Source organism: Leptodactylus fuscus, chromosome 8, assembly GCF_031893055.1.
Source record: "Leptodactylus fuscus isolate aLepFus1 chromosome 8, aLepFus1.hap2, whole genome shotgun sequence".
NCBI lineage: Eukaryota > Metazoa > Chordata > Amphibia > Anura > Leptodactylidae > Leptodactylus > Leptodactylus fuscus.
The window spans coordinates 9,699,323-9,717,556 of NC_134272.1; the positions used below are offsets into that span (position 1 = coordinate 9,699,323).

At 45.4% G+C, this 18,234-nt stretch overlaps 1 protein-coding gene across 1 annotated transcript in view; it reads left to right on the forward strand.

Annotated features, from left to right (window-relative positions):
* IFT140 (intraflagellar transport 140) overlaps positions 1-15,074 on the forward strand; it is a 51,388-nt gene extending 36,314 nt beyond the window's left edge. The window contains exons 19-30 of the mRNA XM_075286079.1: positions 8,937-9,114; positions 10,431-10,621; positions 10,785-10,880; positions 11,087-11,219; positions 11,301-11,444; positions 11,524-11,652; positions 11,898-12,080; positions 12,727-12,933; positions 13,273-13,485; positions 13,562-13,728; positions 14,018-14,159; positions 14,309-15,074. Coding sequence (XP_075142180.1) covers positions 8,937-9,114; positions 10,431-10,621; positions 10,785-10,880; positions 11,087-11,219; positions 11,301-11,444; positions 11,524-11,652; positions 11,898-12,080; positions 12,727-12,933; positions 13,273-13,485; positions 13,562-13,728; positions 14,018-14,159; positions 14,309-14,509 — 1,984 coding nt within the window. The 3' untranslated portion in view covers positions 14,510-15,074. The remainder of the gene's footprint in view (positions 1-8,936; positions 9,115-10,430; positions 10,622-10,784; positions 10,881-11,086; positions 11,220-11,300; positions 11,445-11,523; positions 11,653-11,897; positions 12,081-12,726; positions 12,934-13,272; positions 13,486-13,561; positions 13,729-14,017; positions 14,160-14,308) is intronic.
* The last annotated feature ends 3,160 nt before the right edge of the window (positions 15,075-18,234 follow it).

Here is an 18,234-nt window from a genome sequence, read left to right on the forward strand (position 1 = left end):
AGTACAGGATAATACACACAGTGATGTCACAGTACAGGATAATACACAGTGATGTCACAGTACAGATATAATACACACAGTGATGTCACAGTACAGGGATAATACACACAGTGATGTCACAGTACAGATATAATACACACAGTGATGTCACAGTACAGAGATAATACACACAGTGATGTCACAGTACAGGGATAATACACACAGTGATGTCACAGTACAGGGATAATACACACAGTGATGTCACAGTACAGAGATAATACACACAGTGATGTCACAGTACAGGGATAATACACACAGTGATGTCACAGTACAGGATAATACACACAGTGATGTCACAGTACAGGATAATACACACAGTGATGTCACAGTACAGGATAATACACACAGTGATGTCACAGTACAGGATAATACACAGTGATGTCACAGTACAGGATAATACACACAGTGATGTCACAGTACAGGATAATACACACAGTGATGTCACAGTACAGGGATAATACACACAGTGATGTCACGGTACAGGATAATACACACAGTGATGTCACGGTACAGGATAATACACACAGTGATGTCACGGTACAGGGATAATACACACAGTGATCTCACGGTACAGGATAATACACAGAGTGATGTCACAGTACAGGGATAATACACACAGTGATGTCACAGTACAGAATAATACACACAGTGATGTCACAGTACAGAGATAATACACACAGTGATGTCACAGTACAGAGATAATACACACAGTGATGTCACAGTACAGGATAATACACACAGTGATGTCACAGTACAGGATAATACACACAGTGATGTCACAGTACAGGGATAATACACACAGTGATGTCACAGTACAGGGATAATACACACAGTGATGTCACAGTACAGGGATAATACACACAATGATGTCACAGTACAGGGATAATACACACAGTGATGTCACAGTACAGGATAATACACACAGTGATGTCACAGTACAGAGATAATACACACAGTGATGTCACAGTACAGGATAATACACAGAGTGATGTCACAGTACAGGGATAATACACACAGTGATGTCACAGTACAGGATAATACACACAGTGATGTCACAGTACAGGATAATACACACAGTGATGTCACAGTACAGATATAATACACACAGTGATGTCACAGTACAGGGATAATACACACAGTGATGTCACAGTATAGATATAATACACACAGTGATGTCACAGTACAGGGATAATACACACAGTGATGTCACAGTACAGGGATAATACACACAGTGATGTCACAGTACAGGGATAATACACACAGTGATGTCACAGTACAGAGATAATACACACAGTGATGTCACAGTACAGGGATAATACACACAGTGATGTCACGGTACAGGATAATACACACAGTGATGTCACGGTACAGGATAATACACACAGTGATGTCACGGTACAGGATAATACACACAGTGATGTCACGGTACAGGATAATACACACAGTGATGTCACGGTACAGGATAATACACACAGTGATGTCACGGTACAGGATAATACACACAGTGATGTCACGGTACAGGATAATACACACAGTGATGTCACGGTACAGGGATAATACACACAGTGATGTCACGGTACAGGATAATACACACAGTGATGTCACGGTACAGGATAATACACACAGTGATGTCACGGTACAGGATAATACACACAGTGATGTCACGGTACAGGATAATACACACAGTGATGTCACGGTACAGGGATAATACACACAGTGATGTCACGGTACAGGATAATACACAGAGTGATGTCACAGTACAGGGATAATACACACAGTGATGTCACAGTACAGGATAATACACACAGTGATGTCACAGTACAGAGATAATACACACAGTGATGTCACAGTACAGAGATAATACACACAGTGATGTCACAGTACAGGATAATACACACAGTGATGTCACAGTACAGGATAATACACACAGTGATGTCACAGTACAGGGATAATACACACAGTGATGTCACAGTACAGGGATAATACACACAGTGATGTCACAGTACAGGGATAATACACACAATGATGTCACAGTACAGGGATAATACACACAGTGATGTCACAGTACAGGATAATACACACAGTGATGTCACAGTACAGAGATAATACACACAGTGATGTCACAGTACAGGATAATACACAGAGTGATGTCACAGTACAGGGATAATACACACAGTGATGTCACAGTACAGGATAATACACACAGTGATGTCACAGTACAGGATAATACACACAGTGATGTCACAGTACAGAGATAATACACACAGTGATGTCACAGTACAGAGATAATACACACAGTGATGTCACAGTACAGGATAATACACACAGTGATGTCACAGTACAGGATAATACACACAGTGATGTCACAGTACAGGGATAATACACACAGTGATGTCACAGTACAGAGATAATACACACAGTGATGTCACAGTACAGGGATAATACACACAATGATGTCACAGTACAGGGGTAATACACACAGTGATGTCACAGTACAGGATAATACACACAGTGATGTCACAGTACAGGATAATACACACAGTGATGTCACAGTACAGGGATAATACACACAGTGATGTCACAGTACAGGGGTAATACACAGTGATGTCACAGTATAGAGATAATACACACAGTGATGTCACAGTACAGGGATAATACACACAGTGATGTCACAGTACAGGGGTAATACACAGTGATGTCACAGTACAGAGATAATACACACAGTGATGTCACAGTACAGGATAATACACACAGTGATGTCACAGTACAGGATAATACACACAGTGATGTCACAGTACAGAGATAATACACACAGTGATGTCACAGTACAGGATAATACACACAGTGATGTCACAGTACAGGATAATACACACAGTGATGTCACAGTACAGGGATAATACACACAGTGATGTCACAGTACAGGGATAATACACACAGTGATGTCACAGTACAGGGGTAATACACACAGTGATGTCACAGTACAGGGATAATACACACAGTGATGTCACAGTATAGAGATAATACACACAGTGATGTCACAGTACAGAGATAATACACACAGTGATGTCACAGTACAGGATAATACACACAGTGATGTCACAGTACAGGGATAATACACACAGTGATGTCACAGTACAGGGGTAATACACAGTGATGTCACAGTACAGAGATAATACACACAGTGATGTCACAGTACAGGATAATACACACAGTGATGTCACAGTACAGGATAATACAGTGATGTCACAGTACAGAGATAATACACACAGTGATGTCACAGTACAGAGATAATACACACTTAAAAAGATCTTGAAGTATGTTGACATCAAAGCATGTGTAGGCAGTAATTCTAATGATGTGACATGCAGACATACAGTGTTGGCCAAAAGTATTGGCACCCCTGCAATTCTGTCAGATGACTTGTCAGATGTCTGAGGACTTGAGAAGCAAAATTGTGAGGAAGCATGAGCAATCTCAAGGCTACAAGTCCATCTCCAAAGACCTGAATGTTCCTGTGTCTCCCGTGCGCAGTGTCATAAAGAAGTGTAAAGCCCATGGCACTGTGGCTAACCTCCCTAGATGTGGACGGAAAAGAAACATTGCCAAGAGATTTCAACGCAAGATTGTGCGGATGGCGGATAAAGAACCTCGACTAACATCCAAACAAGTTCCATCTGCCCTGCAGTCCGAGGGTACAACAGTGTCACCCCGTACTATCCAGCGTCAGCGTCTGAATGAGAAGGGACTGTATGGTAGGAGACCCAGGAAGACCCCACTTCTTACCCACAGACAGAAGCCAGGCTGGAGTTTGCCAAAACTTACCTGAGAAAGCCAAAACCGTTCTGGAAGAATGTTCTCTGGTCAGATGAGACAGAAGTAGGAAAAGGCCTCAACATAGAGATTACAGGGAAAAAGAGAAGAAGACGCCCCCTACAGTCAGACATGGCGGGGGTCCCTGATGTTTGGGGTTGCTTTGCTGCCTCTGGCACTGGACTGCTTGACCGTGTGCATGGCATCATGAAGTCTGATGACTACCAACACATTGTGCAGCATAATGTAGGGCCCAGTGTGAGAAAGCTGGGTCTCCCTCAGGGGTCATGGGTCTTCCAGCAGGACAAGGACCCAAAACACACTTCAGGTCAGCACTAGAAAATGGTTTGAGAGAAAGCCCTGGAGACTTGTAAAGTGGCAGCAATGAGTCCAGCCCTGAATCCCATAGAACACCTGTGGGGGAGGGGGAGAGATCTCTTGGTGGCAGTTTGGAGAAGGCCCCCTTCACATCTCAGGGGGGACCGCGAGCAGTTTGCCAAAGAAGAATGGTCTAAGATTCCAGCAGAGCCTTGTAAGAAACTCATTGCTGGTTAGCGGAAGCGGTTGTGCGCAGTTATTGTGTCTAAAGGTTGTGCTACCAAGTATTAGGCTGAGGGGGCCAATACTTCTGTCCGGACCATTTTTGGAGATTTGTGCAAAATGATCAATGATTTGACTTTTTTTTTCATTCTCTTTTGTGTTTTTTCATTGCAAGCAAAATAAATGAAGATATTACCAAAGAGTTTGTGCTTGTGATCATTATCTGGGGACACCGAGGATTATCTGACAGAATTGCAGGGGGGCCAATACTTTTGGCCAACACTATTGATATCCTAGTGATGTGCGATCAGGTTTTCACATAGTAATTTGCTGACAAATTCAAAACTTACAAGAAATAGTTTTGAACCGTTTTCAGCACTTAGGAATCAGACCAAAAGAGGGCGCTATAGAGAGCTGACTTATTCCATAAACACAGACACATCCTTTATCATCAGCATTGTGTATCATTGTTTGTTTGCGTGTCAAATAATTGACATAAGCACATTGTGCAGAGTTGTAGTTGTCTTCAGATATATGAAAGTTTCTTTCTTCTGGCCATCCAGTACTGAGCAGTCACTCACTTTGTGGACATTTTAATGCAGCAGATAAATGTAATCCCCAGTCATCTGTATCCTTTAAGCCCCAGAATAGACTAAGGGAGCGTTCACACTACCGTCACTGTTTGCCCTGGGTTTCCATCCTAAACCCCCGAGATCTCTGGGGGTCTCAGTAGTCAGACTGTGTCGTGCGTTCCCCTATTATTCCTCTTATATATTTTTGGATAAATTGACAACTTGGTGTTACCATTCTCTTTATGTCCTGGCTTGGAAAATATCAGACTGTGTATGGACGACCCCTAACTGTTAGCACCCGGTTATCATACATGTCCAGGAGGAATAAGATAAGATAATCCTATAATAGTCCCACAGTGGGGATACTCAGCATGTTACAGCAGCCTAGTAATACAGATACAGGATAATACACAGGAATATATTACGGAAGCAGACACACATATGCTGAGAAGAGAAGATATACTAGGAGTCCATAGCAGCTAAGGAACAGAAGAAGGAAGACTTCATAGTCATAATCATTAGTTCTCTGTGCGGAGTGTCTTCGCTCGGTCTGATGTAGATTATACAGCCTGGTTGCGGTTGGAAGGAAGGACTTGCGATAGCTCCTTCTCACACTTGGGGTGAAGCAGACGGTCACTTACAGTGCTGCCAAGTCCCATCAGGGTCTCATACATGGGGTGGGATTTGTTCTCCCGCATGGAGGTCACCACGGACAGTATCCTTCTGTCACCCACCACCTGTACTGGGTCCAGGGGGATCCCCAGGACAGAGCTGGCCCTCCTGATCAGCCTGTCAAGTCTATTTCTGTCCCTGGCTGGTACACTGCTCCCCCAGCAGGCCACACCGGAAAAGATGGCTGAAACTACCACAGAGTTGAAGAAGGCCCTAAGAAGTGTCCCCTGGACTCCGAAGCCCCTCAGCCTCCTGAGCAGGTAGAGTCTGCTGTGGCCCTTTCTGTGCAGCGCCTCCAGGTGATCAGCCCAGTCTAGTTTATTATTGAGGAGCACACCCAGGTACTTATAGGTCCTGACTATCCCAATACATGTCCCTTGGATCTCCACCAGGGTCGGAGCACTTCTCCATTTACTAAAGTCCACCACCATCTCCTTGGTCTTCCCAGCATTAATCCTGAGCTGGTTCTGCTGGCACCATTCTACAAAGTCCCGGTATATGTCCCTGTATTCCCTATCGTCACCATCAGTGATAAGGCCGACTATAGCAGAGTCATCAGAGGACTTCTGTATGTAACAGCTGGATGAGTTGTGCCTAAAGTCAGCAGTGTACAGTGTGAAGAGAAATGGGGCAAGTACTGTACCTTGTGGTGCCCCCGTACTACAGATCACAGTGTCAGACACACAGTCCTGGGCTCTCACATACTGAGGGTGGGTTGTCAGGTAGTCTAGGATCCAGTTGGACAGGTGATGGTCCACTCCACCAAGGTTCAGCTTCTCCCTCAGTAGCCCTGGCTGAATGGTGTTGAACGCACTGGAGAAATCAAAGAACATTATTCTCACAGTGTTCCCGGGTTTCTCCAGGTGACAGAGAGCTCTATGAAGAAGGTGGATGATGGCGTCATCTACCCCAATGCCCGGCCGGTAGGCAAAATGGAGGGAGTCCAGAGCGGAGCTCACTAGGGGGCATAGGTGTGTCAGGACCAGTCTCTCTAGGACCTTCATCAGGTGGGATGTCAGTGCTACTGGTCGGTAGTCATTGTAGCCCATCAGGTTGGGTTTCTTTGGGACTGGTACCACGCAAGATCTTTTCCACAGTTGAATAACAGAGGATACGACTGTTATTGTAAACATTTGCTGGAATAGACGAGTCAGGATGGCAGATAGATCCTATATATTTAAGGACTTCACATATAGCCCCCCCTTCTGTAGTCACGTACCTCTCACTGACAGGGATGGACCCCACCTTATAGCTGCGTCACTCAGCGCCAAAATGTTATCATGAACAGCTCGGCAGAATCTACTAATGTGATGAGTGTCCAGAGGAAGAGCGGGGTACACACCTTATCCTCTCTGTGCCATACACTAATACTATACAGGCGCACCGTAGCACGACACGCAAACCGACCACAAATACGACAATACACATGGACATACAGTATTAATATTTAAAGTGACACTCCACCTTTCTGAAGCTTCTATTCATCGTGTGATCTTCATCTAGTTTGCTGTCAGATCAGTGTTTTCCTGGTGGAATGACATGCTTATGCGGAGGAAACCATCAGCAAGCATTCCTGTCAGCAGGGAAGGTTAAATCTAGGAGGAGGGAACAGGTGCGTCTTCCGTCTGCTGGCGGTTTTCTTTTATTGAGAGGTTATACTGCCCTGCGGGGTGGTTACCAAATTGGCAATCACTAGTGGCGCGGCCATGTTAAGGGAACCCGTCAACAGGACAGCCCATTACAACTACACCCCCTTATTGGCCTCATTTGGGTGAATGGCTATACCACAAGTGTCCAGTTTGTCTTTACCGAGGCTGTGGTCTTATTTGTGCCACTTTGTTTGTTGTTCTGGTCCGTCAGAGGATCAGGAGAATGGACACATGGGCTTCGTAAATAGTGGATACCAACAGTGCCCGCACACCCCATTGAGTTTTATAGGATCCATTGGGTGATTTACAACAAATATTGCGATGCAGTCTCCAAAGTAGACCGCAACGTGTGCAGGACATGTCTGACGATGGCCACCAGCAGCGCCATTGACTTATAATAGGGTCCCAGCAATCTGTGCATAGCCCTGATGGAAGCTCCTAAAGGCCCCATGCACATGGGGGAAACCAGTCCGAAAAATCCAGTCCGTCCATCTGGTGGAATATCCGGCCCGAACCCAGTCAGGGTATAGTATAGAGCAGCAAAGTCACGAGAAGGCAGGGATTCCTATGATGATCAATCGCAGTGATCCAAGGAGGACTGGGAAAATTGGGCTTAAGTACGACCCCAACTTTCCAGCTTAGATCCCCCTCATGGGGCCTTAGACTTCTACTAGTGAATGGTTGTAGGAAATTAGAAAATCATGGCTGCAGTGTTCTTCATACAACACCAGGAGTGAAGTTATATGGAGGGTACAGCAGTGGCCGCCCCTACTAGACCCTGGCCCTTCAGAGGGCCGCAAAGGACCCCCCTGTTACATAAAATACTCTGCTATTCTAAATGGCACATGGAGAGTAGGGGCCCCATTACTGATTTTACACTGGGGCCAACCCAACCCGACCTTCTTTTGGAGGATGTCCACGTTTTTATATTTTTGTGCACAATTAGAAAACCAGATGATTTCTTCCATACACAGCGCCACACCCGTCCACTGGTTGTGTTTGGTATTGCAGCTCAGGTCTATTACAGTGAATTTAACTGAGCTGCAATACTACACACAACCTGTAGAAAGGGGTGGCGTTGTTTTTGGAAAAGAGCGGTCATGCTTTTCCAATATTGTACTATAATTATTTTTTATGACCGCACATACATCTCTGTCACTCTCCTCCCTTCTATCCTGCGCAGCTCCTCCTGTCAGTCATGCCCAGGGTATATCGGGCAGGGCGCTCTCCTCTTAGATTAGGAACAGGATATCCTCCTACTACAGCATGATGGGAATAGGAAGGTGTTTACTGATGGGAAGGGATTGTGTGTACGTGTTCTCGTGTAGAGCCATGTCATGACGCGCTCATAAACACTCATCACTCCATGTACTAAACATCCCGCACATAGCCATAACTGTGAGGCCAAGCCAAGATTCAAAGGTCACACGACCACGTACCGGCAGCGAGCGCCCCTCTCCATAAATATACTGGGCATTTATCACTGTATGTATATATATCCTGGTACTCAAAACATCAAGAGGCCACCAACATGGCTACCGCTACATGACCGGTGCTTGGAAAACCTCTGTGTAAGTTGTCAGCGTAGCGATATATCGGTTGTCATACAGCTTTTCATATTATGTGATAACTTTTTTTTTTTTCTCTTTTTTAGTGAAACAGTCTGGGAAAACATGGCGCGCATGTGCGTCAAGACGAGACGGCTGGACGTGGCCAAAGTGTGCCTGGGAAAAATGGGACATGCCAGGGGTGCCAAAGCACTACGGGAGGCAGAGCAGGAGCCTGAGACTGAAGCCAGAGTAGCCATGTTGGCCGTACAGCTTGGAATGCTGGTAAGGATTTGTCCTGCCAATAAATCTCAGTAGAGATCATACAAAATGAAAAATTCCTTTGTCATTTCTGGGCAGTCTGTTCTGTATGTATATAAGTTTTCATATATGGTGTCCTTCTTCTGTTAATAATCACATTATGGCTGCAGCACATTTTACCTTTGTCTCTGAGGCAGGGGGCATGTATAATAAGGAGCCAACAGTCCCCTCCCCTATCTATTATAACTAGTTTGGTTTATTAGTTTGTTTACAAGTAATTCTGCCAGGAGTAACTGTACAATAGCAAACAAATAACTGAGAAAAGCCCAAAGGAACCTATTATAGGAGATCCAGCAACACTGAACTGCATATACACAGGCATGACACCGGAACAGAGCCAGCTATGAGCACAGTCAGTAAAGCTGCTGCTTGAGAAGAAGTATATAGAAGACTATTCTTACATTGTAAGTGGTGAGATGTGCAGAATCTTCAGTCCAGTGCACAGAGAAACAGTTTACAGAGGTGTGAGGAGAATCAGCCCCTCCCATCTGCACTCACTGTGAACCCTTCTTGCAACTATTGATATGACTTCCATAGGGAGTGAACTGTAAATTAGCCAGAAGGGAGACACCTAGTGGCAGGAACTTTAGAGAGGTTTTTCAGGCAGAAAACAGCAACATTTTTACTTAAAGTGCATTACATTTTAGTCTAGAATCACATGATTTATGAAATGAGACAGTTTGAAGAGTATAACAATGTGCATGTACTGACTGCTGGCGGACACATGTGCCTTGTCACTCTCTGTACAGCCAAGTCTCTACATAGTGATCCTCTGTTCACTGCAAGGCAGACAATAGAAATAGCTTTCCACCTTGTTAGTCGGGGAAGGAGCAGAACCTGTGCCGTATATGGCAGTATAAGGAGTATAACTGAAGACACTACTTCTGTGGAGGAAGTAAGAAGAAGTTATATATTGTAGCTGCCAGAGGAGGAAGGAGACTGATTATTCCTGGAGTCTGGCCCTAGCAGCACCACCAAGGATATGAAAAATGTATTTTAGTACAAGATAGAATGGCCTGTCCTGTACTAAAGCAGCGCCACACAAATTGTAGTGGCAGGTGTAGGTACTGCAGCATAGCCCTATAGACTTCACTGGGGCGGAGGTGCATTACCTACACTCGCTGCTACAGTTTGTATGGCAAGTGAACAGCGCGGCTCTCCTGCACTTCCTCAGGACTGGTGATCTGCAGGGTCCCGTGTATAGGCCATCATTCATAGATTATATATGATATGGCTGGTTGGTTGTACGCTGCGTATACAGTATATGTTCTCTTTTGTAGGAAGACGCAGAACAGCTATATAAAACCTGCAAACGTTACGATCTTCTGAATAAGCTGTACCAGGCTTGGGGCCAGTGGCAGAAAGCTATTGAGACTGCGGAGAACCATGACCGAGTCCACCTGAGAACCACCTACTATCACTATGCAAAGCACTTGGAAGCCATGGGAGACCGAAGTGTATCGCTTAACTAGTAAGTGCACTAATATATGGGGAAAAGAGAAATCACAGGGGTCAGCTCGTATACCCATACAAGAGACTGTGGGGCTTACCACATACGCACGGGAAATTTGCATTAGATATTGTGGAAAGTCATACATGACTTGTCACTGAGCTGGTCTTTTTCTATTCCTCAGTTATGAGAAGTCGGACACCCATCGATTTGAGGTTCCTAGGATGCTCCTGGACAACCCCCAGAACTTGGAGACCTACATTAATAACAAGAAAGACAAGTAAGACAATCATCAGTGTGGCGGACATTATAAGAAGCATGGACTATGCACGCCTTGTTGTAGGTCAGAGCCTCAGTCGCAAGTGACTGACCATCGCTATATACTATTGCTGGATGGATTGTGCCAAGCATTAGTCAAGGACTAGGATGATCCTTTACTTCTAACTCTGTATCTTAATGGTTTTCTCTATGGTTGTCCTCATACAGAATTCTCTGGAAATGGTGGGCTCAGTACCTTGAGAGCCAGTCAGACCTGGACTCTGCACTCAGATATTATGAGCTGGCGCAAGACTACCTGTCCCTGGTGCGGGTGCATTGCTTCCTGCGTAACATTCAGAAGGTATGGGGCTTTGGCACTGTAGCAGTATACAGAATATATATACATTTCCTAGCCTAGTAGTAACTGCGTTTTTTTTTCTAGGCTGCAGAAATCGCCAATGAGACTGGTAACCTGGCCGCTTCCTACCACCTGGCACGTCAGTATGAAAGCCAAGGAGATCTGAAACAGGCCGTGCATTTCTATACCAGAGCCCAAGCCTATAATAACGCCATCAGGCTGTGCAAGGTAGATGCATACAGTGTATTACCACTTTATCAGGTGAACCTCAGTATAAGTTGTGACCCAGGTTCTTATTCCCACACAGGAAAATAATCTGGATGACCAGCTCATGAACCTGGCATTGCTGAGCACTCCGGAGGACATGATGGATGCAGCTCGGTATTATGAGGAGAAAGGAGAGCAAATGGATAGAGCCGTCATGTTGTACCACAAGGTAGAGGAGTAGCGTTTCAATTCATGGGGGTCTGAGCTCTGTTTTTCTGATAGACAGTATCTGGACTGCCCTTTGCTGCCACTAGGGGGAGCTTTCTGAAGACAGATATACAATGGATCTTTATACATAGTGTGTCTTCAGTAACCCTTAGACGAAGGGAAGGAGGATTTACTAAGATACGCTAAAGGAGTATTGGGTTACTTTAAGCCTTAAGAGTTTTGTGTTTTCTCCTCGCTTGCTTCCAGTCAGGACATCTCTCCAAGGCGTTGGAGTTGGCATTTGCTACTGAACAGTTTGGGGCTCTTCAGCTAATCGCCGAGGACCTGGATGAGAAGTCTGACCCGGCGCTCCTTGCTCGGTGCTCTGATTTCTTCATTCAGCACAACCAGTTTGAGAAGGCCGTGGAATTATTACTGGCAGCGAAAAAGGTAAAGTGTTTATATGCGGTATTATGAGCACGACGACGGTGGGAACAGCCTGATGTCATTGGCAGGCAGTGATCCCTGTAGAGACATACATAGCAGCTATTATTTGGATAAAATGTGGGTCAAAGCTGCGCTGACATGGGGGTGTGGCTGCTGCAGACTCTTCATTGCTTATAATGGCCAACGCCACTCATTTGAATGGGATTGGGATGTGATCAGGCCATTTGACCAATGAACATCATGTCATTGGCCTGTGAACCAGTTGTCTGATCCTTTCATAGCCTGTCCTAAAGATAGTGGCACATCCCCTTTAAGCATGATAGCATAGCATGGTTTATGATAGCCAGACAGCATACACCAACTATTAGACACAAGTAAGAAAGAGGTTTTTCAGGGCTTATAAACATATAATGTAAGAGTTGGTGTATCCTGTCTGGCTATAATAAACCCTGCTATGCTATCACACTTAAAGGGGTTGTGCCACTCTTGACACTTATCCCCTATCCTGGGACAACCCCTTTTATAAGATGCTTTATTGCACCCTGGCCATGCCCGAGCACCAATCCTTTCAGATGTGGGACTGTAAGATGCCATCACTATGGTTGTGATCGATTCATGGTCCAGTGTGCGCCGTATACTTGTCCTGTAGTACTACGATGCCCTGCAGCTGTGCCTGGAGCAGAATCTCATCATCACAGAGGATATGGCAGAAAAGATGACCGTATCCAAAAACTCCAAGGAGCTTAGTGAGGAAGCAAGACGGGAACTGCTCGAGCGAATCGCTGACTGCTGCATGCGACAAGGGAATTATCACCTCGCCACCAAGAAATACACTCAGGCTGGGAACAAGCTGAAGGTAAGAGGTGACATAGATATGAAAAATACACTGCACCCCGATTCTGCTCGTGTGACCGCTGTATCACATTTGGTAGAATGGAGCCCCTTTGTTAGGTAAATAAGAAATTGCAATAGCTAAGGGTGTAACTTGAGGATGTGCCAAGGGCCCAGGAGTCTTGGATTGTCTTCCTGACATGACGACACCAGTACTATATATGATACGGTTATAGTTGGTGTGGGGTCTAGTACAGATTTTACATTGGGGCCCTGGATCTTCCTTTTACACCTCTGCAGTTAGTTCCCCGGGTGCAGAGAGGAGCAGGAGCTCTTGTAACTTACTATGTCCTCCTTATTCCAGGCCATGAGATCTTTATTGAAGTCAGGTGACACTGAGAAGATCGTGTTCTTTGCCGGAGTCTCCCGACAGAAGGAAATCTACATCATGGCCGCCAATTACCTGCAGTCTCTGGATTGGCGACAAGATCCCCATATTGTCAATAACATTATTAACTTCTACACCAAAGGACGAGCCCTCGACCTTCTGGCTGGTTTCTATGATGCCTGCGCTCAGGTCAGTGCCCGGTACAAGGACTTCTCCATGAATTGCAAATCCTCCTTGTCTGTTCCTGACCTTGTCTCTGTCTCAGGTGGAGATTGATGAATATCAGAATTATGAGAAAGCCATCGGGGCTCTGACTGAGGCCTACAAGTGTTTATCTAAGGCCAAAATGCGAAGTCCCGAGGAGCAAGAGAGACGACTGTCTGATATGCAGAACAAAATCACTCTGGTCAAGAGGTTTATCCAGGCTCGAAGGTAACAAGTCCTAAAACACAGAGAAGGACTAAGGACAACGGGGCCATGTCCATTATGTCTATTCATTTCAATGGCCCCCTTCTCCTCTGATGGTCTGCTTGGGTAACTGCCTGTTCTTGGGGTTGGGGAGGAGGGTCCTACAGTGCACTCCACACAATCAGTCATTTTTGGGACACCTACGCTGTATAGCCAGGATCTGCCTTATCTCGGGTGTAGTACCTACTATCCCCACCCCCAAGATTTCAATGTATTGCTATGAGTGAGCCAATGCTGATACTTGTCCCCGCAGGACATACTCCGCCGACAAGCCAGAAGCCATCAGACAGTGCGAGCTGCTCTTAGAGGAGCCAGATTTGGAGAGCGCTGTCCGCATTGGCGATGTGTACGGGTTTCTGGTGGAGCATTACACACAGCAGGCAGACTTTCAGAAGGTACCATACATCTTGTATTCTTCAGTGTCCTTTCTACTGTCCCCTTAAGATGCCCACCATGGCTTTCCTACATTGCTGTATTTCTTGTAGTGTCTCATGTAATCTTCTTATATAATATCTCTAGTCCTAAACACGTCTTTTCTCACCAGGCGTACCGCTGCCTAGAAGAAATGAGGTCCAAGATGCCGTCTGTCAATCTCAGCTACTACGTATCGCAGAGCACGGTGGAAGCCGTGTACCGGGCCCTGTCCATCCCACTCGCGCACCAATCGACTGAGCATGTGCGACACAACAGCGTAGAAGACAGTGAGGAGGTGGAAGAGGCGCCTGACATAGACTTTGATGGTTAACCCTTTCCCGTCACTCATGGTCAGCACATTGTTTTCCTTAAAAACACTGGAGGCCTTTATAGTGAATGTCCCAGTCACCTCGCAGCAATGACACCACAAATGTCAAGAGACTGGTATTCTGTAAAGTCATGAGCTCATGGCGTGCACTTATATTACAGGGTAGGTATACTTTTGCAAAGAAAATTTATTGCTACCAAAAAAAAAGAAAAAATCTGTCACTTGGAGAGACACAGCTCTACATACAAGCTGGTGGGAGATTTTAAGACAAAAAAAAGTCGCTTCCTTTTTAATGTGGACGCATTATAGCAATAAATATATGGTTGTAAAAGTGCACCTACCCTGTGATAAGGTGCACGGGAGGGATACACGAAGCTTCATCATATCAGCCACTTACCAGTATGTAGCCAAAGTCCAACAACTTTCTTCTAGGTCAATTCAGTGTCCGGGGTAATTTATAGGACCATCACCCCCCAAAAAATATGACACCGCAGAAGTGAAAGCGCCCGCCCGCTCTTAGTTTTTATACGAGATATAAAATTCACAACAAAAGGAGAAGCAGATACATTTTTTTTTCTACGTAAGTAAATTATTTTTTATTGTGTTTCTATATAAGTGTATATAAAAAGATTTTATTACCTGTCGCTCTGTATTCTCTGCCGTCACTATATGTACTACAGTCTATGGGTGGGAAAGCTGAGCATTCACCTACACAAAGACTGTCAAGGTAGTTCCTTATGATACTTCAAGGGGTTATAGGGGAATAATAAAGCGTACAAGTGCATTCCCTACACTTGTTAGGGCTCGTTCACATCTGCGCCCGGTCTCCGTTCTGCAGGTTTCCGTTTCCTGTACAAAACTGGGCAGGAGACGGAAACCTGCCGGCATCTTTCAAACCCATTCATTTGGAGTCCCATGTATTACATATGTGGAGGGCTGTGGGGGAGGCCAGGACTCTGTCCTTTGTCTCCCCTGCTCCGGCTCTCGCTCATGTCGTCACCAACTCGTCTTTACTTGGGCCATAGGTCCATTGATTAGAGTGGACTCAAGACAAGAGTTGCAGCGTCAGCAGATGAACAAGAGTTCTGGCCTCCCCCGCTGCCTTACACACAGGTAATGAACTGGGCTCTGGGGGACCAGGGTGTATATAGTAATAGTACAGGGAATGCAGTGGTAAGCTTTATTATTCCCCATACATATGCCCCGTCTCACAGGATAGGAGCCAGATTGCAAGACCTGGAGCATTTTTATTTTTCCATCAACAAAGCTCCATTTAGGGCTCAGTTTTTGCAGGACTTTTATTGATGGCATTTTGAGATACATCCATTTTGGCAGAATACAGGCTGCCGTAAAAGAGAGTCTGTATTTTGCAGACATGTCATAAACAAGGTCAATCTGTATTTATAATCCTAACAAACCTCAAGTCCTCTCGTCTTGTGGGGTTTGCAGGGTCAGTGCTGGGGTCCAGTTCCTAGGAGACCAGATTTCCTAGTAGAGGCCACTTAGGTTTGTGACCAGATGTTCCCTGTTATGGGGCTGTTCTGATATTCCCTACATGGCCTCTGGCACGGTCTCCTTATTCCAGGCTTTCTGAGGGTCTCTGGACTCGGACTCACCACCAATCACAAGCTCATGGAGTCTCAAGATTAAATCTCTTTTGGACAGTGCTCTCCAACTCTGTGCAAAACCACAACTCCCAGCCTGAGACTCTGAAAGCATGCTGGTAGTTGTAGTCCTACAGCTGCTGGAGAGCCAATGCTCAGCAGCTCTTTAGTCGGCTCCAGTGATTTCCCAGAATCCTAGCTAAGGTGTCTCCCACTTGCTTGTATGCCAGGAGGAGCCGCCCTGTGCGCAGAGTCGTGAGAAGATGATCCCAACAAGTATTTTTAGCCATTTTTTGCATGGGATGAGCCTGGCTTAATATAGTGTGTCCTCTGAGTGACTCTTCGTCTGCCAGTTCCTTTTTCCTTCCCTGGGACTCTTTGTTCAGGATGTAAAATTCAGTCAAACAACATGAAAAGGGAAGTTTGATTTCCTACAGCAAACATGGCCGCCGCTCTCGCCCCTGCTACTGTAGGGGAGAAACAAATTGGGATAGCTTGATACGGCCTCAGTGCTGTACACACAATATGGAGGGTCCTTAATACAACTCAATGTACAGGACTACGTTATCCATAGAGGAGACAGGGGCAGGTGACCAGCCGCAGGCTACAGTAGGCAGTGACGTGTATGGACTCATTATCAATATGCATCCAAAAGGTATGGGGGAAAAAAATCTTGTGTATCGACATCCATCAATGGGAACTTGAGAAATCTGTATGCAGTTAGTTCCCCCTTGTGGTAGAAACAGGTAGTCAGACCTTTATTATTTACCTCCATGACAGTAGGACGCTTTCTAGAATGTATGTGCTCATAGGAGGTTAAGGCATCATCATGTGTCCACATCCCCTCATGTGACCTCCAGTATTTGGACACCACCCTGTGCCCACGGACAGATTAGCATTACATTTAGGAGAGACCTATTTAGTTGTGGCCTGAACTGCACTGCCATATTATTTCCCTCCGCCCTGGTTTCTGTAAACTGATCTTTCTGTGTACATACCTGGAGGGTAGAGAGGTAAGTAGACCTGTCTGCAAACACAGCAGGCCCGGGCATGAGTTATCTGCTCAATCAGCTCCACCTCCATAGACTTCTGTACATAGACGTCAGTTCAGCTTTAATAGATTTAGTCAGGAACCGCAGCTAAAAGCAGTTTCTTATACAATCCACATTGCACACGGAGTATAGGTAATATACTGTATTATAGAAATATAGCCCCCCGCCATGTAAATGGCACCATAGAAGACAACGTGCAAACCATTTCTGACCTCCAGGCGTAGCACAGCAGCAGGTTGTTTTTTTTTAAAGGGTTTTGTCCAGGATATGTATAGTTTTTGGCAAGGAGGCTGGAGGAGGAGGAAGGGGGGGATCCATATATATTCACCTGCACCCACTGACCTCCCACCACTGTCTGCTCCTGAGCCTTGTTTAGGCAGAAGTCCCCATCACACGTGATCGCCGAGTCCAATCAGCTGCCTATGGAAAGGGCAGGAGACCTCACAGGCGATATAGGTGACTCATGTCCTGGTTCCTTTCCTTAAGATGCCGTTTTGTCTGAGTGGTCCATGTGAGGTGACGTTCTCTGCCCAAAGCAGCATTGGGGCACCACTGGTCCAGATGGTGGAGGGAGACTCCAGAGCATCGGGGACAGGATTTTTTTTTTTTCTTCCCAAAAATTATATATATCCTGGACAACCCCTTGAAATGTTCATTTAGTCTCTACTAGGCCCAATTTTTGTATCGTAGCCCCTGCTTGTTTAAATCTGAGCGCCCCCTTGTGGTACAGGGAAGCGGATTATACCAAAGAATCATCACAAATTCTCACCAAAAACATGCAATTGGCAGCTCGTGGGCGTCACTAATGTAGACACGAGGACGTGGTGCAAACCAAAAGGCACCCAAGTAAAAAAAAAAAAAAATAAAATGGATTTTTGTACTCACCATCAAATCCTTCCCTCTGTGAAGAGGTTATAGGCTGGAGGAGCAACCTTATTTAGGTATTCCTAGTGCCAGGTCTATTGGTCAGGGAGCATGTACAAGACCAGCACTATTCTAGTAATAAGAGCAGCGACTCCCCATAAGCACCGCTATGCAGTGGACTTATAGCCAGAGATTATATATATATATA